A 24,838-nucleotide genomic window follows, 5' to 3' on the forward strand; every position below is an offset into this window, starting at 1 on the left:
GTTCGGTTCGCACCAGAACCTGCAAACAGACCTAAACTTTGTTTGAACTTTAGAACCCTATTAAAGTCTATGGGACTCGAACATTCAAAATCTAAAGTGCTAATTTTAAAGGCTAATATGCAAGTTATTGTCCTAAAAAGGGTTTGGGGACCCGGGTCCTGCCCCAGGGGATATGTATCAATGCAATAAAAGTTTTAAAAATTTAAGTTTTTTCGGGAGCAGTGATTTTAATAATGCTTAAAGTGAAACAATAAAAGTGTAATATTCCTTTAAATTTCGTACCTGGGGGGTGTCTATGTAACATTCCGCATTGTCACTTGCCACGTCGCCTGCCACACATTGCGGATTGTCACTTGTCACAATTTTTTTACACTTTCTTTGTGAAAGGGTAGGGGTACTTTTGGACCCCTTTATCATTTCAAACAGGGGGGGCCGGGATCAGGGGTCCCCTTGTTAAAGGGGGCTTCCAGATTCTGATAAGCCCCCCGCCCGCAGACCTTGTCCCCATCAACATGGGGATATGGTGATTTGAGGGGTCACAGATCTCCAAAGCATCCTCCCAATGTTGTGGCCTGGTACAGTTTAGGAGGGCTGCCAGGTTGTGTGCTCGGATAAAGGATCTGGTATGGATTTTTGGTGGGAACTCCACACCATTTTTTTTAATTTGATGCGGGGTTATCCATACCAGACCTGAAGGGCCTGGTAATTGAATTTGGGGGGAACCCCCACCCCACCCCAAACACTTTTTATGACAATAACTTGCATACAAGCCTTTAAAATGAGTACTTTATATTTCTCCCATAGACTTTTACAGGGTGTCCCATGGCTTTTCAAATTTGCCGCGAACACTCCAAATTGTTCGCTATTCAGCGAACAGACGAACAGGCAATGTTTGAGTCGAAACATGAGTTTGACTCGAACTTGAAGCTCATCCATAGCAATGACTTCTGTCCCTCAGGTTAAAATGATTTCAAGTGTATGTAAATCTCTCTTATGTCCTCCTGTTTGCTCTGTTAAGAATACCATCAAAATAATTTTATTATACCTGTTCAAAAAAAATAAAAAAAAATAATAAATTGGGCAAGGCTGATGGCTGACGCCATTTAGTCTGCAAAAATATTTAGCGCATATAAACCCCAAATCTTTTTTTTTTGTTTTCAGTATGTTAGGCATCATGTCTTGCTGTATTCAGTTTTCTTAAGAAATTCATTTTTTTGCAAATCCTTTGGAGTTTCTTACCCGGAGATTACCCCTTCCTGTAGCAGGCTGACAATGCTAAACAACTGCCCCAATATTAGCAGTAGCATTATCAGCCTGCCATAAGTCCTCCTCCAATGCCAGGCAGCAGCTTAGCGTTGTCAACCTGCCATGAGTCCTCCTCCAATGTCAGGCAGTGGCTTAGCGTTGTCAGCCTACCATCAGTCCTCCTCCAATGCCAGGCAGTGGCTTAGCATTGTCAGCCTGCCATGAATCCTCCTCCAATGTAACACAGTGGCTTAGCGTTGTCAACCTGACATGAGTCCTCCTACAATGCCAGGCAGTGTCTTAGCGTTGTCAACCTGCCATGAGTCCTCCTCAAATGTCAGGCAGTGGCTTAGAGTTGTCAGCCTGTCATGAGTTTTCCTCCAATGTAACACAGTGGCTTAGCGTTGTCAGCCTGCCATGAGTCCTCCTCCAATGTCAGGCAGTGGCGTAGTGTTGTCAGCCTGCCATGAGTCCTCCTCCAATGTCAGGCAGTGGCTAATCGTTGTCAGCCTGCCATGAGTCCTCCTTTAATGTCAGGCAGTGGCTTAGCGTTGTCAGCCTACCATAAGTCCTCCTCCAATGCCAGGCAGTGGCTTAGCATTGTCAGCCTTCCATGAGTCATCCTCCAATGACAGGCAGTGGTTTAGCGTTGTCAGCCTGCCATAAGTCCTCCTCCAATGCCAGGCAGTGGCTTAGCATTGTCAGCCTGCCATAAATCTTCCTCCAATGCCAGGTAGTGGCTTAGCATTGTCAACCTGCCAAGAGTCCTCCTCAAATGTCAGGCAGTGGCTTAGAGTTGTCAGCTGCCATGAGTTTTTCTCCAATGTAAGGCAGTGGCTTAGCGTTGTCAACCTGCCATGAGTCCTCCTCCAATGTCAGGCAGTGGCTTAGCGTTGTCAGCCTACCATCAGTCCTCCTCCAATGCCAGGCAGTGGCTTAGCATTGTCAGCCTGCCATGAATCCTCCTCCAATGACAGGCAGTGGCTTAGCGTTGTCAACCTGACATGAGTCCTCCTACAATGCCAGGCAGTGTCTTAGCGTTGTCAACCTGCCATGAGTCCTCCTCAAATGTCAGGCAGTGGCTTAGAGTTGTCAGCCTGTCATGAGTTTTCCTCCAATGTAACACAGTGGCTTAGCGTTGTCAGCCTGCCATGAGTCCTCCTCCAATGTCAGGCAGTGGCGTAGTGTTGTCAGCCTGCCATGAGTCCTCCTCCAATGTCAGGCAGTGGCTAATCGTTGTCAGCCTGCCATGAGTCCTCCTTTAATGTCAGGCAGTGGCTTAGCGTTGTCAGCCTACCATAAGTCCTCCTCCAATGCCAGGCAGTGGCTTAGCATTGTCAGCCTTCCATGAGTCATCCTCCAATGACAGGCAGTGGTTTAGCGTTGTCAGCCTGCCATAAGTCCTCCTCCAATGCCAGGCAGTGGCTTAGCATTGTCAGCCTGCCATAAATCTTCCTCCAATGCCAGGTAGTGGCTTAGCATTGTCAACCTGCCAAGAGTCCTCCTCAAATGTCAGGCAGTGGCTTAGAGTTGTCAGCTGCCATGAGTTTTTCTCCAATGTAAGGCAGTGGCTTAGCGTTGTCAGCCTGCCATGAGTCCTCCTCCAATGTCAGGCAGTGGCTTAGCATTGTCAGCCTGCGATGAGTCCTCCTCCAATGCCAGGCAGTGTCTTAGCATTGTCAACCTGCCATGAGTCCTCCTCCGATGTTAGGCAGTGGCTTAGCATTGTCAGCCTGCCATGAGTCCTCCTCCAATGTCAGGCAGTGGCTTAGAGTTGTCAGCCTGCCATGAGTTTTCCTCCAATGTAACACAGTGGCTTAGCATTGTCAGCCTGCCATGAGTCCTCCTCCAATGTCAGGCAGTTGCGTAGTGTTGTCAGGCTGCCATGAGTCCTCCTCCAATGTCAGGCAGTGGCTAATCGTTGTCAGCCTGCCATGAGTCCTCCTTTAATGTCAGGCAGTGGCTTAGCGTTGTCAGCCTACCATAAGTCCTCCTCCAATGCCAGGCAGTGGCTTAGCATTGTCAGCCTGCCATGAGTCATCCTCCAATGACAGGCAGTGGTTTAGCGTTGTCAGCCTGCCATAAGTCCTCCTCCAATGCCAGGCAGTGGCTTAGCATTGTCAGCCTGCCATACATCTTCCTCCAATGCCAGGCAGTGGCTTAGCATTGTCAACCTTCCATGAGTCCTCCTCAAATGTCAGGCAGTGGCTTAGAGATGTCAGCCTGCCATGAGTTTTTTTCCAATGTAAGGCAGTGGCTTAGCGTTGTCAGCCTGCCATGAGTCCTCCTCCAATGTCAGGCAGTGGCTTAGCGTTGTCAGCCTGCCACAAATCCTCCTCCAATGCCAGGCAGTGGCTTAGTATTGTCAGCCTGCCATGAGTCCTCCTCCAATGTCAGGCAGTGGCTTAGCATTGTCAGCCTGCCATGAGTCCTCCTCCAATGTCAGGCAGTGGCTTAGCATTGTCAGTCTGTCATGAGTCCTCCTCCAATGTCAGGCAGTCGCGTAGTGTTGTCAGCCTGCAATGAGTCCACCTCCAATGTCAGGCAGCGGCTAACCGTTGTCAGCCAGGCATGAGTCCTCCTCCAATGTCAGGCAGTGGCTTAGCGTTGTCAGCCTACCATAAGTCCTCCTCCAATGCCAGGCAGTGGCTTAGCATTGTCAGCCTGCCATGAGTCATCCTCCAATGACAGGCAGTGGTTTAGCGTGGTCAGCCTGCCATAAGTCCTCCTCCAATGCCAGGCAGTGTCTTAGCATTGTCAGCCTGCTATGAGTCCTTCTCCAATGTCAGGCAGTGGCTTAGCGTTGTCAACCTGCCATGAGTCCTCCTCAAATGTCAGGCAGTGGCTTAGAGTTGTCAGCCTGTCATGAGTTTTTCTCCAATGTAAGGCAGTGGCTTAGCGTTGTCAGCCTGCCATGAGTCCTTCTTCAATGTCAGGCAGTGGCTTTAGCGTTGTCAGCCTGCCATAATCCTCCTCCAATGCCAGGCAGTGGTTTAGTATTGTCAGCCTGCCATGAGTCATCCTCCAATGTCAGGCAGTGGCTTAGCGTTGTCAGCCTGCCATGAGTCCTCCTCCAATGTCAGGCAGTGGCTTAGCGTTGTCAGCCTGCCATGAGTCCTCCTCCAATGTCAGGCAGTGGCTTTAGCGTTGTCAGCCTGCCATAAATACTCCTCCAATGCCAGGCAGTGGCTTAGCGTTGTCAGCCTGCCATGAGTCCTCCTCCAATGTCAGGCAGTGGCTTAGCATTGTCAGCCTGCCATAAGTCCTCCTCCAATGCCAGGCAGTGGCTTAGTGTGTCAGCCTGCCATGAGTCCTCCTCCAATGTCAGGCAGTGGTTTAGCATTGTCAACCTGCCATGAGTTCTCCTCAAATGTCAGGCAGTAGCTTAGCCCTTGTACACACGGTCGGAGAATCCGTCGGAATGTGTCCTATCGGACCGTGTTGTCGAATAATCCGACTGTGTGTGGTATGCATCGGACTGATTCCGTCGGAATATCCGTCAGACCCAAATTTCCAACATGTTGGAAATATTTTCTGACCAACTGGTTCGATCGAACATACTCCAATCATGTGTAGAGAATTCCGATCGGACCAAGTGCCACGCATGCTCAGATCAAATTCCTAGACCAAAGCTATTGGCTACTAACCTGAACGTAGTCCCATCGTAACGAAATAAAGTCATCACGTTCTGAATGATCGGATTTTCCGACAACTTGGTCCGACTGTGTGTATGCAACAGTTTCGGACACAATCCGTCAGACACAATCCGTCGGACAAAATCAGACGGATTTGGTTGGCAGAATGTCCGACCGTGTGTACAGGGGCTTAGAGTTGTCAGCCTGCCATGAGTCTTTCTCCAATGTAAGACAGTGGCTTAGCATTGTCAGCCTGCCATGAGTCCTCCTCCAATGTCAGGCAGTGGCTTAGTATTGTCAGCCTGCCATGAGTCCTCCTCCAATGTCAGGCAGTGGCTTAGCGTTGTCAGCCTGCCATGAGTCCTCCTCCGATGACAGGCAGTGGCTTAGCGTTGTCAACCTGAAATAAGAAGTTTTGTTCCTGGCCTGATCTCCAGACTGTACACAGTGAGGCATGTTGGCACCAAAAAATAGAATTTGGGTTTGCATGCACTTTTACTCACTTCCACCCCGAGAAGGATTTACCCCCTAAATAACCAGGCCATTTTTTACGATACAGCTCTGCGTCGTTTTAACTGTCAATTGCGCGGTCAGGCAATGCTGTACAAAAAAAACAACATTGACATTCTTTTTTTTCCCACAAACAGAGCTTTCTTTTGGTGATATGTGATCACCTCTGCATTTTTTTGTTTAGTTTTTTTGCGCTATAAAAACTAATTTTTTTTTACTTTTTGCTATAATAAATATCCCAAAAAATCAGTTTAGGCTGATATGTATTCTGCTACATATTTTTCGTAAAAAAAAACAAAAAACAAAGGCAATAAGCGAATATTGATTGGTTTGCGTTAAAGTTATAGCGTCTACAAAATAGGGGGTATATTTATGGCATTTTTATTAGAAATTTTTGTTTTTACTAGTGATGGCGGTGATCAGCAATTTTTTGCGGGGACTGCGACTTTGCAGTGGACAGTTTGGAACACTTTTGACACTTTTTTGGGACCATTGACATTTATACAGCAATTTATACAGGGAAGGGGTTAACACTAGGGGGCGAGAAAAGGGATAAGTGTGTCCTAGGGAGTGATTCTAACTGTGGGGGGGGGGTGGGACTGACTGGGAGTACAGAGAGATCGCTGTTCCTGATCGCTAGGAACAGACAATCTCTCTCTACTCCCCTGTCAGAACGGGGATCTGTTTTTTACACTGACAGATCCCCGTTCTGCCTCTGGGGAGCAATCATGGGTCGCCGGTGGACATCGCGTGCCGTCAGCCACATGCATCGGCTCTGGCAATGCGTCACGGGTGCACCTCCTATAGCTCTTAGAGCGACCGACTTAAACCGACAGTGACTGGACAGCCGTGCCAACCTGCCACCATATAATGACGGCGTCTGGTTAACAATCGGGTAATGTCCAATGGAAGCAATGGTTAAGAAAATACAGTAATATTTTGAGACACACCACTTGCCGACCACCTACAGCATATATACTGCGGCAGGTCGGCTCTATTGCGCAAAATCACGTAACTGTACGTGATTTTGTTGAATAGCCACTGGGGGGGCCCGTGTGCGCAGACGGAGCTGCGATCATGCTCTGATTGGCCACAGGGGGAGCCAGTCATCGGGCCCGGCAGAAGCAATGTCCGCTGGCCACCTACGATCACTCCCGACAGAGATATAACATTTTATTTGTGTACAGCGTCGCACGGCCGCGCAACCGCCAGTTAAAGTAACGCAGTGCCATATCACAAAAAATGGCCTGGTCAGGAAGGGTGTAAAATCTTCCGGGGCTGAAGTAGTTTTTAATCTCTAATGTTATTTCTAGACATGTGCATTCGTTTTCGTCCGAATGCATTTTCTTCCGAATTTCAGCTATTTTCGTTTTCGTTTTGACAAACGATAACGAAAGCACAAAATCCGAAAAACGAAAGATCCGACATAAATAAATGCTTTATTTTCGTTTTCATTGTTACAACAGTTCGATATAGAATAGGAGATTCGACATGACTCTGAGAACAATCTGTGTCTATAGAACCTGTGGTCGAATGTGCTTAACCTTACCTCTATTAGTCCAAGATTATATAGAGAAAATATTCGACAGAGAAAAAAGATTTGACAGAGAGAAAAGATTCTGCAAGTTACTGTCCTAAAAAGTGTTTGGGGACCCGGGTCCTGCCCCAGGGGACATGTATCAATGCAAAAAAAAGTTTTAAAAACGGCCGGTTTTTCGGGAGCAGTGATTTTAATAATGATTAAAGTGAAACAATAAAAGTGTAATATTCCTTTAAATTTCGTAGGGGGGTGTTGTCTATAGTGTGCCTGTGAAGGGGCGCATGTTTCCCGTGCTTAGAACTGTCCCTGCACAAAGTGTCATTTATGCAGGAAAAAAAGTCCTTTAAAATCACTCGCAGCTATAATGAATTGTCGGCTCCCGTAATACAGAGAACACTCATTGAAAGTCATTGATAAATAAATAAATAAATAAATAAATAAATAAATAAAAAAAGCGTGGGGGTCCCCCAAATTAAATTACCAGGCCCTTCAGGTCTGGTATGGATATTAAGGGGAACCCTGCCTCAAATTTAAGAAAAAATTTGACGTGGGGTTCACCCTAAATATCCATAACCAGACCCTTCAGCTCTGGTATGGATATTAAGGGGAACCCCACATCAAATTTAAAAAAAATTTGACGTGGGGTTCCCCCTAAAAATCCATACCAGACCCTTTATCCGAGCACGCAACCTGGCAGGCCGCAGGAAAAGAGGGGGGGACGAGAGAGCGGCCCCCCCTCCCTCCTGAACCGTACCAGGCCACATGCCCTCAACATTGGGAGGATGCTTTTGGGGTCCGTGACCCCTCAAAGCACCTTGTCCCCATGTTGATGAGGACAAGGGCCTCATCCCCACAACCCTGGCCGGTGGTTGTGGAGGTCTGCGGGCGGGGGGCTTATCAGAATCTGGAAGCCCCCTTTAACAAGGGGACCCCCAGATCCCGCCCCCCCCCTGTTTGAAATGGTAAGGGGGTACAAAAGTACCCCTACCATTTCACAAAGAAAGTGTAAAAAATGGTTAAATAAAACAAACACACTTTTGAAAAATTCCTTTATTAAAAATAAAAAATAAAAAAAAGATTCCAGCGGCGGTAATCCACTCTTGCTATCCAGCGATGGACGGTCATCTCTCCAGCGATGTCTCATGTCATCCAGCGCAGCGAATCCTCCGTCCTTCTTCTGTCTCCGTGGAGGAGACACTGCAGGCATTCCGGCGGCTGACGTTTCTTATATACGGAGGGGGGGGCCACCCGTCACCTGACCCCGCCCCCCTCTGACGCAAGGGGAAACCCGGGGTTCCCTGTGACGTAGGGGTGACCCGCACCCCTCTGATGTAACACAGGCAGGTTTCGTTACATCAGAGGGGGGCGGAGTCACCCATACGTCACGGGGAACCCCGGGTTTCCCCTTGCGTCAGAGGGGGGCGGGGTCAGGTGACGGGTGGCCCGCCCTCCGTATATAAGAAACGTCAGCCGCCGGAATGCCTGCAGTGTCTCCGTGGAGGAGACAGAAGAAGGATGCTGCGCTGCGCTGGATGACATTAGACATCGCTGGAGAGATGACCGTCCGTCGCTGGATAGCAAGAGTGGATTACCGCCACTGGAATCTTTTTTTTATTTTTAATAAAGGAATTTTTCAAAAGTGTGTTTGTTTTATTTAACCATTTTTTACACTTTCTTTGTGAAATGGTAGGGGTACTTTTGTACCCCCTTACCATTTCAAACAGGGGGGGGGCGGGATCTGGGGGTCCCCTTGTTAAAGGGGGCTTCCAGATTCTGATAAGCCCCCCGTCCGCAGACCTCCACAACCACCGGCCAGGGTTGTGGGGATGAGGCCCTTGTCCTCATCAACATGGGGACAAGGTGCTTTGAGGGGTCACAGACCCCCAAAGCATCCTCGCAATGTTGAGGGCATGTAGCCTGGTACGGTTCAGGAGGGAGGGGGGGCCGCTCTCTCGTCCTCCCCTCTTTTCCTGCGGCCTGCCAGGTTGCGTGCTCGGATAAAGGGTCTGGTATGGATTTTTAGGGGGAACCCCACGTCAATTTTTTTTTTAATTTGACACGGGGTTCCCCTTAATATCCATACCAGACCTGAAGGGTCTGGTTATGGATATTTAGGGGGAACCTCACGTCAAATGTTTTCTTAAATTTGAGGCAGAGTTCCCCTTAATATCCATACTAGACCTGAAGGGCCTGGTAATTGAATTTGGGGGACCCCCACGCTTTTTTTTTGTTTATTTATTTATTTATTTATCAATGACTTTCAATGAGTGTTCTCTGTATTACGGAGCCGGCAATTCATAATAGCTGCGAGTGATTTTAAAGGACTTTTTTTCCTGCATAAATGACACTTTGTGCAGGGACAATTCTAAGCACGGGAAACATGCGCCCCTTCACAGGCACACTATAGACAACCCCCCCTACGAAATTTAAAGGAATATTACACTTTTATTGTTTCACTTTAATCATTATTAAAATCACTGCTCCCGAAAAACCGGCCGTTTTTAAAACTTTTTTTTGCATTGATACATGTCCCCTGGGGCAGGACCCGGGTCCCCAAACACTTTTTAGGACAGTAACTTGCAAATTAGCCTTTAAAATGAGCACTTTAGATTTTGAACGTTGGAGTCCCATAGACTTTAATAGGGTTCTAAAGTATGCTATATACTAGCTCCGTCGAATCTTCTTTATACATTCGACAGACACCATAAGCCTTCCAAGACAGATTCGACCGTAATTCATGTGGATTTTCGGACGAATGCAATTTTTGAACGAAAAAGAAATAAATAAAAACGAATTTCGGGAGTAACTAAATAAATTAAGTTTTCAGACGAAAACGAAATTCCGAAACGAAATGTTTTACTCTGCACATGTCTAGTTATTTCACACAAGTAGACTTCATTTTTTATTTATTTTTTCACTTCCTTTTAGAAGCTGGAATCTCGATGTGTGAATGTTTGTTCGCCCGGATACAGAAAAAAGCCAGGATCTTCAATTCACTCTTGCTGCTATGGCTGTGTCCAATGTTCAGAAGGACAGATATCTAATAAGACAGGTATACCTTATTTATTTATATACAGTTTTATTTATTAATGTTTTCTAATTTTACACTGAAATTCACAGATGTACAAAAGCAGAGTATACAATACTCTAGTGGTGCAAGAAATAACCATAATTTATGAGGGAGTAATAATACATGTAGCCTACAAGTTTTCGGACTGATGATGAATATAAGTCTGCCTGGAAGTCGGCATTGTGTAGTGTGTTCCGACGTGATGATAGAGAGAGAGAGATAGACAGTGTCACTTCATTTCATTTGAGTTAGATAGAGCAGGCAGGAGACTAGTCGGTTTGCTGCAGTCAGTGTATTGTGTATATATATATATATGCATCCTAGGTGTTTTGTGTATATATATATATATATATATATATATATATATATATATATATATATATATACACTGTATTCAGTTTAGCTAGATTTGTTCCTGTGTACTGTGTCCTTTGCACAGTGTGCACTTAAAGCTACCCCACTTGCTGGTGTTCTGCTGATCCTATCCCCAGGCAGCTGTAGCAATTACAGTTGATGTATTGCGTCATCTGCACAGTGTGCACCTAAAGCTAACCCAATTGCCGGTGTTCTGCTGATCCTATTCGCAGGCAGCTGTTGCAAATACAGTTGGTGTATTGTGTCATCTGCACAGTGTGCACCTTAAGCTACCCCAATTGCTGGTGTTCTGCTGATCCTATCCACAGGCAGCTGTAGTAATTACAGTCGGTGTATTATGTCATCTGCACAGTGTGCACCTAAAGCTACCCCAATTTCTGGTGTTCTCATACTAATAATACTACAGGAAGGCAGTTGTTTCTGCTAGCTGCAGTATAATCAGTATATACGTCCCAGCTTTTTGCAGCTACATCTCCCTGCAGGCCATTAGTATGTCTGTAAGTCCAACAAGGAGAGGCAGACAATCACAAGCCAATAAAAGAGGGCAAGCAGGCTCTGTGTCTAGAGGCAACAGTGCTGGTCGTGGACACAGTGCATCCTCATCAGCACGTGGCCATGGGACACGCTTGTCCTTTTTTTCAGCAGCTGGCCGTGTTGAGCCACAACATGCTGAAGACTTGGTAGAGTGGATGACCAAGCTGTCCTCATGCTCCCCATCCTCCTCATCCTCTCTCACCCAGGCTCAGAGTACTTTGTCTGGCAAAGCAGGCGGCAATGCGGCCTCTTCCCTTGGCTCAATGGCATCAGTCACTCCTTCCCTAGCCCCAGCATGTCCTCCTGAGGAGTTCCCCAAACTGTTTGAGCACAGTGTTGGGTACATGCTCCAGGAGGATGCCCAGAGATTTGAAGGCTCTGATGATGATACTAGAGGAAGGCAGTAACTTGAGCCCAGAGAGAGGGGATGCCCAAGAAGGACAGTAATCTAATCTGGCAGTCATGTTCCCCCAGCTGCAGCATACTGCCAGGTTTTCTCCAGTGATGAGGAGGGAGGGGATGATGAGGTCACTGACTCCACATGGGTGCCTGATAGGAGAGAGGAGGAGGAGGCACATCTCCAATGAGGCAGGATGCCCTCCAGGGGCCAGCTTAAGGGCACACCCTCTGCCTGTTGATGCCATGCCAGCTTAAGCCAGGAATGGCGGTTTGTGACAATGGCACCAACCTCCTCTCCGCCCTCCGACAGGGACAACTGACCCATGTGCCCTGTTTGGCTCACATCCTTAACTTGGTGGTGCAGTGGTTCTTGGGCAGGTACAGGGGCTTACAGGATGTCCTGAGGCAGTCCAGGAAAGTCGGTGTGCATTTCTGCTGGTCATATAATGCCAGTGCTCAGCTGGCTGACCTCCAAAAGGAATTTAACCTGCCCAAGAACCGCCTAATCTGTGACATGTCCACCAGGTGGAATTCAACGCTGGCCATGCTGCAGCGGCTGCACATGCAGCAGAGGGCCATCAATGAGTATCTGTGCGACTACGGCACCAGGACAGGGTCAGGGGAGCATGGTTTTTTCCCCACATCAGTGGTGCATGATCAGGGAAGCATGCACTGTCCTGTCACCATTTGAGGAGGCCACGAGGATGGTGAGCAGTGACAGTGCATGCATCAGTGACACTGTCCCTCCTGTCCACCTGTTGAAGCACACTCTGCGTGAAAGAATGGACAGGGCACTTGAGGCAGAACAGACGCAGGAAGAGGAGGACTTCCTTACCTCTCAAGGCCCCCTTTATCCAGACAGTGTTCCTCACACAGGTAGAGGAGGAGGAGGAGGATTGTGTCAGCATGGAGGTGGAGCCTGGCACTCAGCATCAGCAGCAGTCTTTTAGGGATCATTTACAGTCCCAAGAAACCTGTGGACTTGAACGTGGCTGGGAGGAGGTGGCTGCGGATCATGTCCTCCTTAGTGACCCAGAGCACTCCGGACCGTATGCCTCAGCTAACCTACACTGCATGGCCTCCCTGATCCTGCAAAGCCTGTGGAAGGATCCTCGTATTCGTCGGATCAAGGAGCGGGATCATTACTGGCTGGCCACCCTCCTTGATCTACGTTACAAGGGCAAGGTTGCGGACCTTATCTTGCTGTTTCAGAGGGAGCAGAGGATGAAACATCTTTGGGAGGCCTTGCATAAAGGTCTGTGCAATGCATTCCCAGAGACTGGGAGGTTACAAATTCCTGGTCCTGGACAACATGTTGCTGAGGCTTCGGTCAGTCACAGAAGGAACGGTGGAGAAGGTGGCTGTCTGACCGATGTGTTCAGACAATATTTTAGTCCGCAGCCCCAAGGTATGATTGGTTCCAGCAACCATCGCCAGCATCTGATTTACATGGTGCAGGAATACCTAGGGGCAAGGTCAGACTTGGACACCTTTCCCACAGAAAATCCTCTGCGTTGCTGGGTCTTGAGGATGGATCCCTGGCCAGAGCTTGCACAGTATGGAATTGAACTACTGGCCTGTCCTGCATCCAGCGTTCTTTCGGAACGAACATTCAGTGCTGTTGGAGACTTTGTAACCAATCACAGGGTGTGCCTGTCCACCAACTCGGTTGATCGACTAACCTTCATAAAAATGAATCAGTCTTGGATCACCACCAGCTACCAAGCACCTGATGCTGATGTAACTGAATATTTTTTTTGAAATGTCAGATGCCTTCAAGACTGCCTATGCTTATGCTGAGTGGCTATCCTGTTATGCTGACTGACTATCCTCTTCCTCCTCAATGATCATGCTGATAGCTTGTAAGAACATTTTTGGTTCCAGGCACCGCCACCAGTGGCTAAGGCCCAATTTTTCAGCCCCTGTTTAACCGGGGCATGTAATTACAATTTTTGATGAAATACTTTGCAGCAGGGCTCATTCCTGCACTCCAACTAAAGTTTCTTTGAGGTGTTGCAGTGTTGTGGCATCAGTTTTTCTTCCCCTGTTCAACAGGGACATGTAATTACAATACTTGATCAATATTTCACAGCAGGGCCCATTCCTGCATCCACCAAGAGTAACTATGAGGGCTTATGCCGCGTACACACGGGCGGACTGTATGGCTTACTTAGTCCGCCGAAACACATTTCAGCGGACAGTCCGCTCATGTGTGGGCTTCAGCGGACTTTTTCAGCGTGCAGTCCGGCGTACTAAGTATTTCGGATTTTTCGAAATTCTGTCCGTCGTACTCGCATTTTGGCGGACAACCCGCCCGTGTGTATGGCAGTCCGCCGTACTTTTGAAATGAGCGGACTTTTCCCGCCCGGAGAAAAGTCCGCTCATTTCGAGCGGTTATCCAGGTAGGCGGGGCCCGCGAAGGAGACGTCGCTGGCCCCGCCGCCTGGTATGGACTTAAAGGGGAACCCCAACGCCGGAAAAAATCGGCGTGGGGGTCCCCCCAAGTCCACAACAGACCCTTGTCCGAGCACGCTACCCGGCCGGCCAGGAAAGGGGGGCGAGCGAGTGCCCCCCTCCTGAGCCGTACCAGGCCGCGTGCCCTCAACATGGGGGTGCCTTGGGGAAGAGGGGGCCGCGCGGCCCCCCCACCCCAAAGCACCTTGTCCCCATGTTGATGAGGACAAGGGCCTCTTCCCGACAACCCTGGCCGTTGGTTGTCGGGGTCTGCGGGCGGGGGGCTTATCGGATTCTGGGAGCCCCCTTTAATAAGGGGGCCCCCGGATACCGCCCCCCACCCTATGTGAATGAGTATGGGGTACAATGTACCCCTACCCATTCACCTGTAAAATAAAAGTACAAAAAAAAAAACACAACACACGAGATAAAATACTTTATTGCACAGCTCCGGGGGTCTTCCGTCTTCGGGGGTCTTCTCGCCGGACTCCTCCGCTATCTTCTTGTAGCTCTTTTGCTAGCGGAGGAGTCCGACTTTCTTCCTCGCCACTGGCCTCTTCTCCCGACTTCGGGGGTCTTGTCCCCCTCTTCGGTTCTTCTGCCGGGCCACCGCGCCTTCTTATAACTCTTTTACAGGCGGTGGCCCGGTCTTCTGTCGCTGCCGCCGCCTTCCGTTTTTCTTCTTCTTCTTCTTCTCCTTCTTCTCCAGGAGATGTTGACTCGACGATCTCTCCGGCCACAATGCCAGGGCCGTGCTGCGCGGCCACTTATATAGGGACAAGGGGCGGTGTCACATGGCTTTATGTCACATGGGTTGGTCACATGGGTTGATGTCACATGGGGACTATGACATCGTAAGGGGGCGGGGTCACCATGTGACACCAACCCATGTGACATAAAGCCATGTGACACCGCCCCTAATACCTCGATGAGATTTTTTGCATGAGTTTCCATAATGCTGCGCATTTTGTATATTTGTAGGTTATATTGATAGCCGATTGCCACTGGGCATCTGTGTACGAGTGAGCAAAGTCTGTCTCCCATTTATGATGGAGGGCCAGCTTAAGGAAGGTGTTTTTATGTTGTAGTAAGTTATAAAAGTGGGTTATGCCTTTAATATTGGAAGTTGTTTTGGTGAAAAACTTCCAAGTTTTGGGGGGAATTGTATACAACGGGGAGGGTACATTAGATAAGCAGTGGCTGATGCGTAGATAGGTAAAGTACTCTGAGTTGGGAGATTATATTCGGCTTGTAATCGGGAGAAGGGTTTGAGTTGATGGTCTTGGTACAATTAGTGAAGATTATGAATACCTTTGAGGGACCAGAGGGAAGTTGGTAGATCAGGGGTTAGATGAGAAAGTGTCTCTAAAGGGATACTAAAGTTAGACGAAGGTACTTCGGGTAGACGGTCAAATAGTCTACGCCAGGCAAGAGCCGACGCCTTTAGTGTTGGGGATATGAAAGTCGGGATGGAAGTGCCCAGAGGCACACTGAGAAGCCAGGATTTTAAATCAGATTTGGTAAACGTTTGTCGGTCTATCTGGGCCCAAGGAGTTAATGAGGGTGGGCAGAACCAGTGAGGAAGTTGGGCTAGAATGGCTGCTGAATGGTAGTCTTTGAAATATATGGAGCCTATTCCGCCCACTGTTTTGTGCTTAATGAGATTCGAGTGTGCACATCGGGGTTTTTTCCCCTTCCAGAGGTATTTATTGTACATGGTTTGAAAGGAACAGAAGAACGTAGTAGGGAGAGGAATAGGAAGTGTTCGGAAATAATAGAGGATTTGGGGAAGGCAAATCATTTTAAAGGCGGCGAGTTTTCCGGTCCAGGAAAGTTCATGTTTTGCTAACTTCTGCGATGTTTGTTGGATATTGTGTAACAGTTGAGGGAAATTGACCGCATATAAATGTTTTAGGGATCTTGGTAGTTGAATGCCAAGATACGGGTTGTGGGTAGTTGTCCATTTAAATGGATATTGCATTTGGAGGAGATTCTTTGTGGTGGCATCAATATGAATATCCAGTATAAGGGATTTGGACTTGTTTACTTTGTAGAAGGAGACCAAACTAAACCATTTAAGTAATCTTTGTACCTCAGCCAGGGAAGAAGTCGGATTTGTAAGACTCAAGATGACATCATCTGCAAACAGACACATTTTATGGGAGGTTGTGCCAATCGTTATTCCGGAGATAGTAGGGAGAGATCGAATATGTTCAGCCAGGGTTTCCATAACTAAGTATAAAATAAGGGGTGACAGGGGGCATCCCTGGCGGGTACCATTAATGATGGGAAATGGGCGGGATAGCATTCCTTCCGTAAAGACTTGTGCTGTACAATACCATGATGGCATTCAATATATGCCCTGTAAAACCAAATTTTTTCAAAACTGAGGTAAGATAGGGCCAGTGAACTCTATCAAACGCCTTCTCTGCATCTAAAGAGAGAATCAGAGAAGGCATTTTGGTTGATTCTGCTTGGTGGATTAAGTTGAGCATTCTTCTGGAGGCATCAGGGGCTTGTCTCCCCTTGGTGAATCCCGTCTGATCTTGGTGTATGAGTGTGGGCATGATGTGAATTAATCTGTGGGCTATGGTTTTGGCATACATTTTCAGATCTTGATTTAGTAATGAGATTGGGCGGAAGTTTTGGGGGACATTTGGTTCTTTCCCTGGCTTAGGTATTGTTATCACAAATGCTTTTAAGTATTCCTTATTAAAAGAAGAAGAGGAGGCAATGTTGTTAAAGAGTTCAGTCAGGTGGGGGACTAGAATTGAAGCAAATTGTTTAAAGTATTCGCCAGTTAGTCCGTCTGGGCCTGGAGATTTGCCATTTGGTAGTGTGTTAATAGTATCCAAAATTTCTTTTTCAGTGAATGGGGCGTTGAGAACAGTCAATTGTTCGGCAGTCAATGTGGGGAGGTTCAGGTTTTGAAGGAAATTGTCAATATCGGTTTGCGAGGGTTGTGGGGTAAAGGGGTCTTGTGCAAGGTTATACAGGTCGCTATAGTAGGAACTAAAGGCGTCAGCAATGTCTTGGGGGTCGCTAAGGGTAGTTTTGGTGTGAGGGTGGGTCAGTTGGGAAATTTTGGTCTTAAGACGTCTTCCCTTTATGTGTTGCGCTCATTTCTTGCCTGCCTTATTAGAAGTAGAGTACGTGGTTGCTTTCACTTTCCTCTGGAGGTATTCATAAGAGTATTCATAAGAGCTGAAAGGTTCTAAGTTGCTGTCTTAGGGTCAATAATTGGTCCGTCAATATGTAGCTAGCGTTGGACTTATGTTTCAGTTCCAATGCAGTAATTTGGGCTGTTAAGTCGTCAAAACGTTGCGTCCTCTTTTTTTTGTGGTGAGAGCCCAATTTTATAAGTACCCCTCTCATGTATGCTTTATGGGCACTCCACACCACACCTGGGTCAGACACAGTGCCCTTGTTGAACTGGAAGTAATCAGTGATATGGGTCGAAATTTCTGATGCATATTGATCGTTTTGGAGGAGGTAGTTGTTTGCTCTCCAAAGGTGAGCAGTGGGGATGGAGTGAGAAGTCTCGATAGAGATAGAGATAGGGGCGTGGTCTGACCAAGTCGTGGTGTGGATTACGAAATTAACAATTTTTTGTAAGGTCCACTTATCAGAGATCTATTCTCGAGTAAGAGCGGTGTCTGGCAGAGAAGAATGTAAAGTCCCGTTCAGAGCCATGATGGCAGCGCCAGATATCATAAAGGTCTTGAGAGGAAATGAAGTGTTTTAGAGGTGATCCAAGCCTAGTAGCAGTAGATGTGGAGTCCATCAGTGGATCTGGAGTCAAGTTAAAGTCCCCACACATTAGGAATTGGTGATTCTGAGCAGGTTTTGCGATTCGGAGTACGTTGTGTAAGAATCGCAACTGATGGGAGTTAGGGGCGTAAACATTAAGGAGCGTATAGGTCGTTCGGTTGATGTTACAGGTAAGGATGAGGTATCTGCCATCTGGGTCTGATGTGGCTTTCAGAAGTTGGAAGTCAACTGTGTGTTTGACAGCAATCATAACTCCTCTAGATTTGGTGGCATGAGTGGCATGAAAGACATGAGGGAATAAGTGTTTTTTACAGAGTGGGGTATCCACTGTCAGTAGGTGGGTTTCTTGTACGCAGATAATGTCACTACGGACGTCAGAGGTAGTTCTCCACAGGGAGTGGCGTTTGGCCGGATGGTTTAAACCATTGGCGTTAAGCGACACAATGGTGAGAGGCATCGTGGGTATGAGATGGTGGGCGGGTATTGGAATAGGATAGTGGAATAACTCACGTTTAGGTGGGTTCTTCAAAGATCGAGTGCTGTGAGGGTCCAGGCAGAGTAGTTGACTGTCCAAGGAGACAGAAGTGTGAGTGATCTCTAAGCTGTGGATAGAGCAATACTGTGCATGTTATATACAAAAGGAACAGAAAAAAAAGGCAGAGAGTAAGATGTGGCGATACTAGTAGGAATTAATGATACAATTATTTCTTTGTCCTCTAGACGTCTCGGGATTGGGAGAGTTGTATAACCATGTGATGGAACTGGTAAGAAAGAAAAAAATAAAAAATAAAAAGAGGAAAAGGCAACCGGTTGGAGGGGTGCAAGTAGCACTAAACAAAGCCTCCAGACAGGGGTAAAACAGTTCGGATATCTAGGAATGAATGGTGAAGTGTCGGCGGATCAAAGCTCTCGGGAGCTATCCGGCCATCGTAAAATGGCCGGATAGTAGTAGGTGAGGCGGCATTTAGGATTTGTTGAAATCGAGGTTTCTATTGGACACAGGTGGAGCCCTGTGGTGGTTGGTCGAGGCGGGGGGTTCAGTCATGACACCCCAGGAGTGGAGGAGATTTAGGCCCTTGTCCAGCGCACCGATCACATGTGTGTGACCATTTTTAGCAATGAGGAGCGTAGCTGGATAGCGCCATTTGTAGGGGATTTTGTGGTTTTGTAGCGACTTGGTGATTGGGTTGAGGTGTCTTCTCATTTGTAAGGTATATTTGGAAAGATCCGGAAACAATTGGATTCCTGTATACGGAGATGGTAGAGGAGATTTTTCTTTCATACCTAATAGTACCTAAATGGATCCGCATCAGCACGTCTCTAGGGACTGAGGCTGCTAAGTGGGGTGGCTTGGCTATTTTGTGGATGCGGTCAATGATCAAATCGCGTGGGGGTATGTCTGGTAATATAACATGGATAAGCTCTTTGGCGTAGCGTGGTAAGTCAGTAGGGGGGACATTTTCAGGGACTCCTCGCAGCTTGAGGTTGTTCCTGCGAGATCTGTCCTCGAGGTCGTCCAGCTTGGCTTTCATCCAGGAGTGTTCTTCTTTAAGGTCCTCACAGGTATCAATTATGTCATTGACTGTAGTGGTACAGTCAGCTAATCCTAATTCTGTGTTGGTCACTCTGTCAGATAAGGAATGTAGATCAGATGTTATTCTAGAGAACATGGAGGAGAGATCAGTCATTAAGGAAGACTGGAGGGATAGGAGCATCTCCTTTAGGGTCGTGTCAAGCACTGGCTGGCCCGCTGTGGGGAAGGCAGCCATGGAGGATTGCAGGGCCTGGTCAGAGAACAAGGGATCTGAAGCCTGGGTCTCGATTTGGGGGTGGAGATGCCGCTGTGGTGGCATGTCTAGCCGCATTTTGGCTTTAGCTGGGCTGTCCAGTAAGGGATCGGATGCCTGGTCAAAGGAAGATGAGGAGAGGGTACCTGCGTCCACGATGTCCACCGCTGGAGCGTCCGGTAGATCTGTATATGCCGCGCTTCGTGCGGCCAGGTCAGCGCCATTTTGACTAGTCGCCGGACGCTCCACCGGCTTGTATGAAAACTCGGTGAGTTTCTGAGGTTTACGATCAGTGAGTCTCTTCCGAGATGAGCTGATCGTTTCCTCCGTTCGTTACCGAGTGGGATAGCCGCGGATGGGTCAACGATGTCAGCCTGTGTCGTGAGGTGATAGCTCCCGGCTGACGAGCTGAGGAATTAGGCGTCCATCTTCGTTCCCGGCTAGCCACGCCCCCCCCCCCCAATTTCTAGAGGCATTTGAAACACCAAATGACTGTAACAGCTTGTAAACGTGTGTAAACACGGTAACTCGCATTTAGCCGCATTTTGTTAAATGTAAATGCGGCTAAATGCGGCATGTGAACGTGCCAAAAACGGACGTTTTTAAATGTCGGTTAAATCGTTCGGGAGAGTTTTTTAAAATGTCCCATGTACATTGATCCTTAGAGGCTGCCATTTTCTGGGTGGACATTTTATGGTCACACAACCTGGTCACATTGCTATAATCTGTTTACATGGACTATAGACTGAAGGACTTATGAATAAATAGTTGTGGAACGAATCATCTGAGTTTCCATTATTTCTTAGGGGGTAAATTTGCTTTAATATGCAAGTGCTTTGGATTACAAGCACGTTTCCAGAACGAATTATGCTCACAGTCCAAGGTTTTACTGTATAATTATATTTATTATCTATTATACAGTATGTTCTTTGACTTTCCCACAAAACCTTAATGGAAATCCCATTGCTAGCTGTGAGACAACACAAGGCAATTGATTTTCTCCGAAGCTCTGACCCCGATGCTCATTGTGTTTGTATTGTTCTTCCTGCAGACAGTGAAAACTGCATGAAATGTCCTGATGATGAATGGCCAAATCAGAAGAAGGATCGGTGTGTTCCAAAGTTGATGGAATTTCTCTCCTACACTGATGATCCCATTGTTGCAGTATTTTCAGCTGTCTCCATCCTCTGTTGTCTTCTGACTGGTTTAATATTGGGGATATTTATACTTCATCAGGACACCCCCATTGTTAAAGCTAATAACCGGGACCTGAGCTATCTTCTCCTGGTCTCCATCATGCTGAGCTTCCTCTGTGTCTTCTTGTTCCTCGGCCATCCAGTAGATGTGACCTGCATGTTGCGTGTCACCTCTTTTGGTGTCATCTTCTCAGTTGCCGTCTCTTCTCTACTTGCCAAAAGTATCATGGTGTGTATTGCTTTTCAAGCCACCAAACCTGGGAGTCTCTGGAGGAAATGGATGGGAACCAAACTGCCCAATTGTATCATTTGTGTCTTCTCACTGGTTCAAGTCATAATCTGTGTCACTTGGTTGTCTATTTCTCCTCCCTTCCAGGATCGGGACACTCACTCTTATCAGGGGAAGATCATCATTCAGTGTAATGAGGGTTCAGTTATTGGCTTCTACTCTGTCCTGGGATATATGGGGCTTCTGGCCGCTGTGAGTTTCATTATCGCTTTTTTAGCCAGGACATTACCGGACAGTTTTAATGAGGCCAAGTACATCACCTTCAGCATGCTGGTGTTCTGCAGTGTCTGGATTGCCATGATCCCGGCCTATCTGAGCACCAGAGGGAAATACATGGCGGCTGTGGAGGTTTTTGCTATAATAGCATCAAATTCTGGACTTCTTGGCTGTATATTTTTTCCAAAAAGTTATATAATTCTGTTCAGACCCGACCTGAATACAAAAACAGTTATCCGCTAATATGTATGGAGCAACACTGGGTTACCAGTAGTTATAGCATTATCTCTATCGCTGTTAATATTAGTATTTTGCTGGTGTATTGAGAATGAACACTGCTTAATATAAACATTTAATACTTACCTCTATGTTGTAAGGTGTGTTTTAATTTTTGCTCTGGACACCATTGGTATTGCACACTTTGGGTTTGTTGGAAACCTTGTCCCCTGCTGGGTGTAGTGGTTTCTCCCACCAGCCATTACATCAATACAGAACAAATGTAGTCACTTAGTGAGGAGGAACCACAGTGATCAGAGGACAAAGTATCCAAATCATCCTAAAGTGTCCGATATCAGAGACACCCATCACTCTTCATGAGAGGGAAGATTTTCCTCAGCACCTTCCCGAAAGATTAATATATAAAATATGTTCTTTTATAAGCTGCTTGTAATGTATTTTTAGTGCCTGGGTCACTTTAATCACATATATGGCGGCAGGGCGGCTCTATTGTGTGAAACGACCTACCTGTACGTCGTTTCATGCAATTGATAGTATGGACTCAATTTCCGCCGGCCACCGGCGATCACTGAACAGAGAGACAGAACGGAATTTTGTCTATGTAAACAAGGAGGATCCCTGTTTTGACAGGGGACAGCATGAAGATCTGCTGTTCCTAGTGATCAGGAATAGGGAAGAGCCGAATAACCCCCAATTTGGTTTGCATCAGTACATGCGAACAGACAATACATTTGTTCGAACATCCGAACACCATTAAAGTCTATGGGACTCGACCATTAAAAGCCTAAAGTGCTAATTTTAAAGTCTTATATGCAAGTTATTACCATAAAAAGTGTTTTGGGGCCTGGGTCCTGCCCCAGGGGACATGTATCAATGCAAATTTTTTTTTTTAAAACGGCCCTTTTTTTCGGGAGCAGTGATTTTAATAATGCTTAAAGTGAAACAATAAAAGTGAAATATTCCTTTAAATTTCGTACCTGGGGCTGTCTATAGTATGCCTGTAAAGTAGCGCTTGTTTCCCAGTGCTTAGAACTGTCCCTGCACAAAGTGTAATTTCTGAAGGGAAAAAAGTAATTTAAAAGTACTGAAATGAATGAATTGTCGGCCCCCCGTAATACAGAGAACAGTCATTGAAAGTCATTGAGAAAAAAAGAATGCGTGTGGGTCCCCCCCAAATTCAATTACCAGGCCCTTCAGGTCTAGTATGGATTTTAAGGGGAACTCCATGCCAAATAAAAAAATGGCCTGGAGTTCCCCCCAAAAATCCATACCAGACCCTTTATCTGAGCATGCAACCTGGCAGGCCTCAGGAAAAGAGGGGGGATGGGAGAGCCCCCCTCCTGAACCGTACCAGGCCACATGCCCTCAACATTGGGAGGGTGCTTTGGGGGAACCATGATGGGGACAAGGGCCTCATCCCCGCAACTCTTGCCCGGTGATTGTGGGAGTCTGCAGGCGGAGGGCTTATCGGAATCTGGAAGCCCCCTTTAACAAGGGGACCCCCAGACCCTGGCCCCCCCATTTGAAATGGTAACAGGTACATTTTAAAGTAGGTTTCCATTACATCAGAGGGGGGCGGGTCACCTGCACGTCACTGGGGAAGCCTGGGTTTCCCCTTGCGTCAGAGGGGGATGGGGTCACGTGACGGGTGGCCCCATCCTCAGCTAAGAGACCTGTCAGGCTGCTGGGATTCCCACAGTGTCTCCGGTGGAGACAGGTTGCACTGCGCTGGACATCATCGTTGGACCCTGGACCTGGAGAGGAGAGATCATCCTTCGCTGTACCCTGGAGAGATGATCAGCCATCGCTGGATACCCAGAGTGGATTACCACCGCTGGAATCTTTTTAACTTTTTTATTTTTAATAAAGGACTTATCCCAATAGTGTCTTTGTGTTTTTTTTTTTACAATTTTTTACACTTTCTTTGTGAAATGGTAGGGGTACAATGTACCATTACCATTTCAAACAGGGGGTGGGTTGGGATCTGGGGGTCCCCTTGTTAAAGGGGGCTTCCAGATTCCGATAAGCCCCCTGCCCGCAGACCCCCACAACCACCGGGCAAGGGTTGTGTGGATGAGGCCCTTGTCCCCATCAACATGGGGACAAGGTGCTTTGGGGGGCTACCCCAAAGTACCCTCCCAATGTTGAGGGCTTGTGGCCTGGTATGGATCAGGAGGTGGGGGCTGCTCTCTCGCCCCCCCTCTTTTCCTGTGGCCTGCCAGGTTGTGTGCTCAGATAAAGGGTCTGGTATGGATTTTTTGGGGGAACTCCACGTCATTTTTTTTTAAATTTGCCATGGAGTTCCCCTTAAAATCCATACTAGACCTGAAGGGTCTGGTATGGATATTTGAGGGGAACCCCACGTAATTCTTTTTTAAATTTGACGCAGGGCTCCTCTTAATATCCATACCAGAACTGAAGGGCCTGGTAGTTGAATTTAGGGGATCACCACCATTTTTTTTTTATCAATGACTTTCAATGACTGTTCCCTGTATTACGGGGAGCCGACAATTCATTATAGCCACGAGTGCTTTTAAATTACTTTTTTTCCTGCAGAAATGACATTTTGTGCAGGGACAGTTCTAAGCACGGGAAACATACGCCCCTTTACAAGCATACTATACACAGCCCCAGGTACGAAATTTAAAGGAATATTACACTTTTATTGTTTCACTTTAAGCATTATTAAAATCACTGCTCCCAAAAAAACGGCCGCTTTTAAAAAAAATTGCATTGATACATGTCCCCTGGGGCAGGACCCGGGTCCCCAAACACTTTTTATGACAATACCATGCATATAAGCCTTTAAAATTAGCAGTTTAGATTCCTCCCATAGACTTTTACAGGGTGTTCCGCGGCTTTTCGAATTTGCTGCGAACACCCCAAACTGTTCGCGGGTGAACAGCCAACGTTCACGTCGAACGTGACTTTGACTCGAACTCGAAGCTCATCCCTAATCAGGAACTTGCAAAAAAAATAAAAAATTGCAGAGGTGATAAAATACCACCAAAAGAAAACTCTGTTTGTGGAAAAAAAAAAAGGACATCAATTTTTGTTTGGGTATAATATCGCACGACCACGCAATTTTCAGTTAAAATGATGCAGTGCTGTATCGCAAAAAAATGGCATGGTCATTAAGGGGGTAAATTTCTCCAGGACTGAAGTGGTTAATTATATTGTATGTAGATGTATCCGGCTATATTAATAAATACATTTTTTTGGTGTATTCAGATATCATTTTTTATATTAGTTAAGTTGATGAGAGCATGTTCACATTGTGATCAGTTGTGTTTTAAAGGATATTTTTTTTATAGGAGCTAATCAAATAATCTTCCTTGTTGTGTGTATTTCTTTGTAAATTGAATGGGTGGTAACAGGCTACATGCCCTCAACATGGGGAGGGTCCCCCCCCAGAGTACCCTGTCCCAATGTTGATGGGGACAAGGGCCTCATCCCCACAACCCTTGCCAGCTGGTTGTGGGGGGCTTATTGGAATTTGGAAGCCCCCTTTAACAAGGGGACCCCCAGATCCCGGGCCCCCCTATGTGAATGAGTAGGGGTATATTGTACCCCTACCCAT

At 47.0% G+C, this 24,838-nt stretch overlaps 1 protein-coding gene across 1 annotated transcript in view; it reads left to right on the forward strand.

Annotated features, from left to right (window-relative positions):
- LOC143986454 (vomeronasal type-2 receptor 26-like) overlaps positions 1-21,312 on the forward strand; it is an 84,688-nt gene extending 63,376 nt beyond the window's left edge. Inside the window, exons 5-6 of the mRNA XM_077484800.1 lie at positions 9,859-9,982; positions 20,372-21,312. Coding sequence (XP_077340926.1) covers positions 9,859-9,982; positions 20,372-21,264 — 1,017 coding nt within the window. The 3' untranslated portion in view covers positions 21,265-21,312. The remainder of the gene's footprint in view (positions 1-9,858; positions 9,983-20,371) is intronic.
- The last annotated feature ends 3,526 nt before the right edge of the window (positions 21,313-24,838 follow it).

This window comes from Lithobates pipiens, unplaced genomic scaffold (assembly GCF_037356315.1).
Source record: "Lithobates pipiens isolate NorthernLeopardFrog02 unplaced genomic scaffold, aLitPip1_a1.2 Scaffold_160, whole genome shotgun sequence".
Taxonomy (NCBI): Eukaryota; Metazoa; Chordata; class Amphibia; order Anura; family Ranidae; genus Lithobates; species Lithobates pipiens.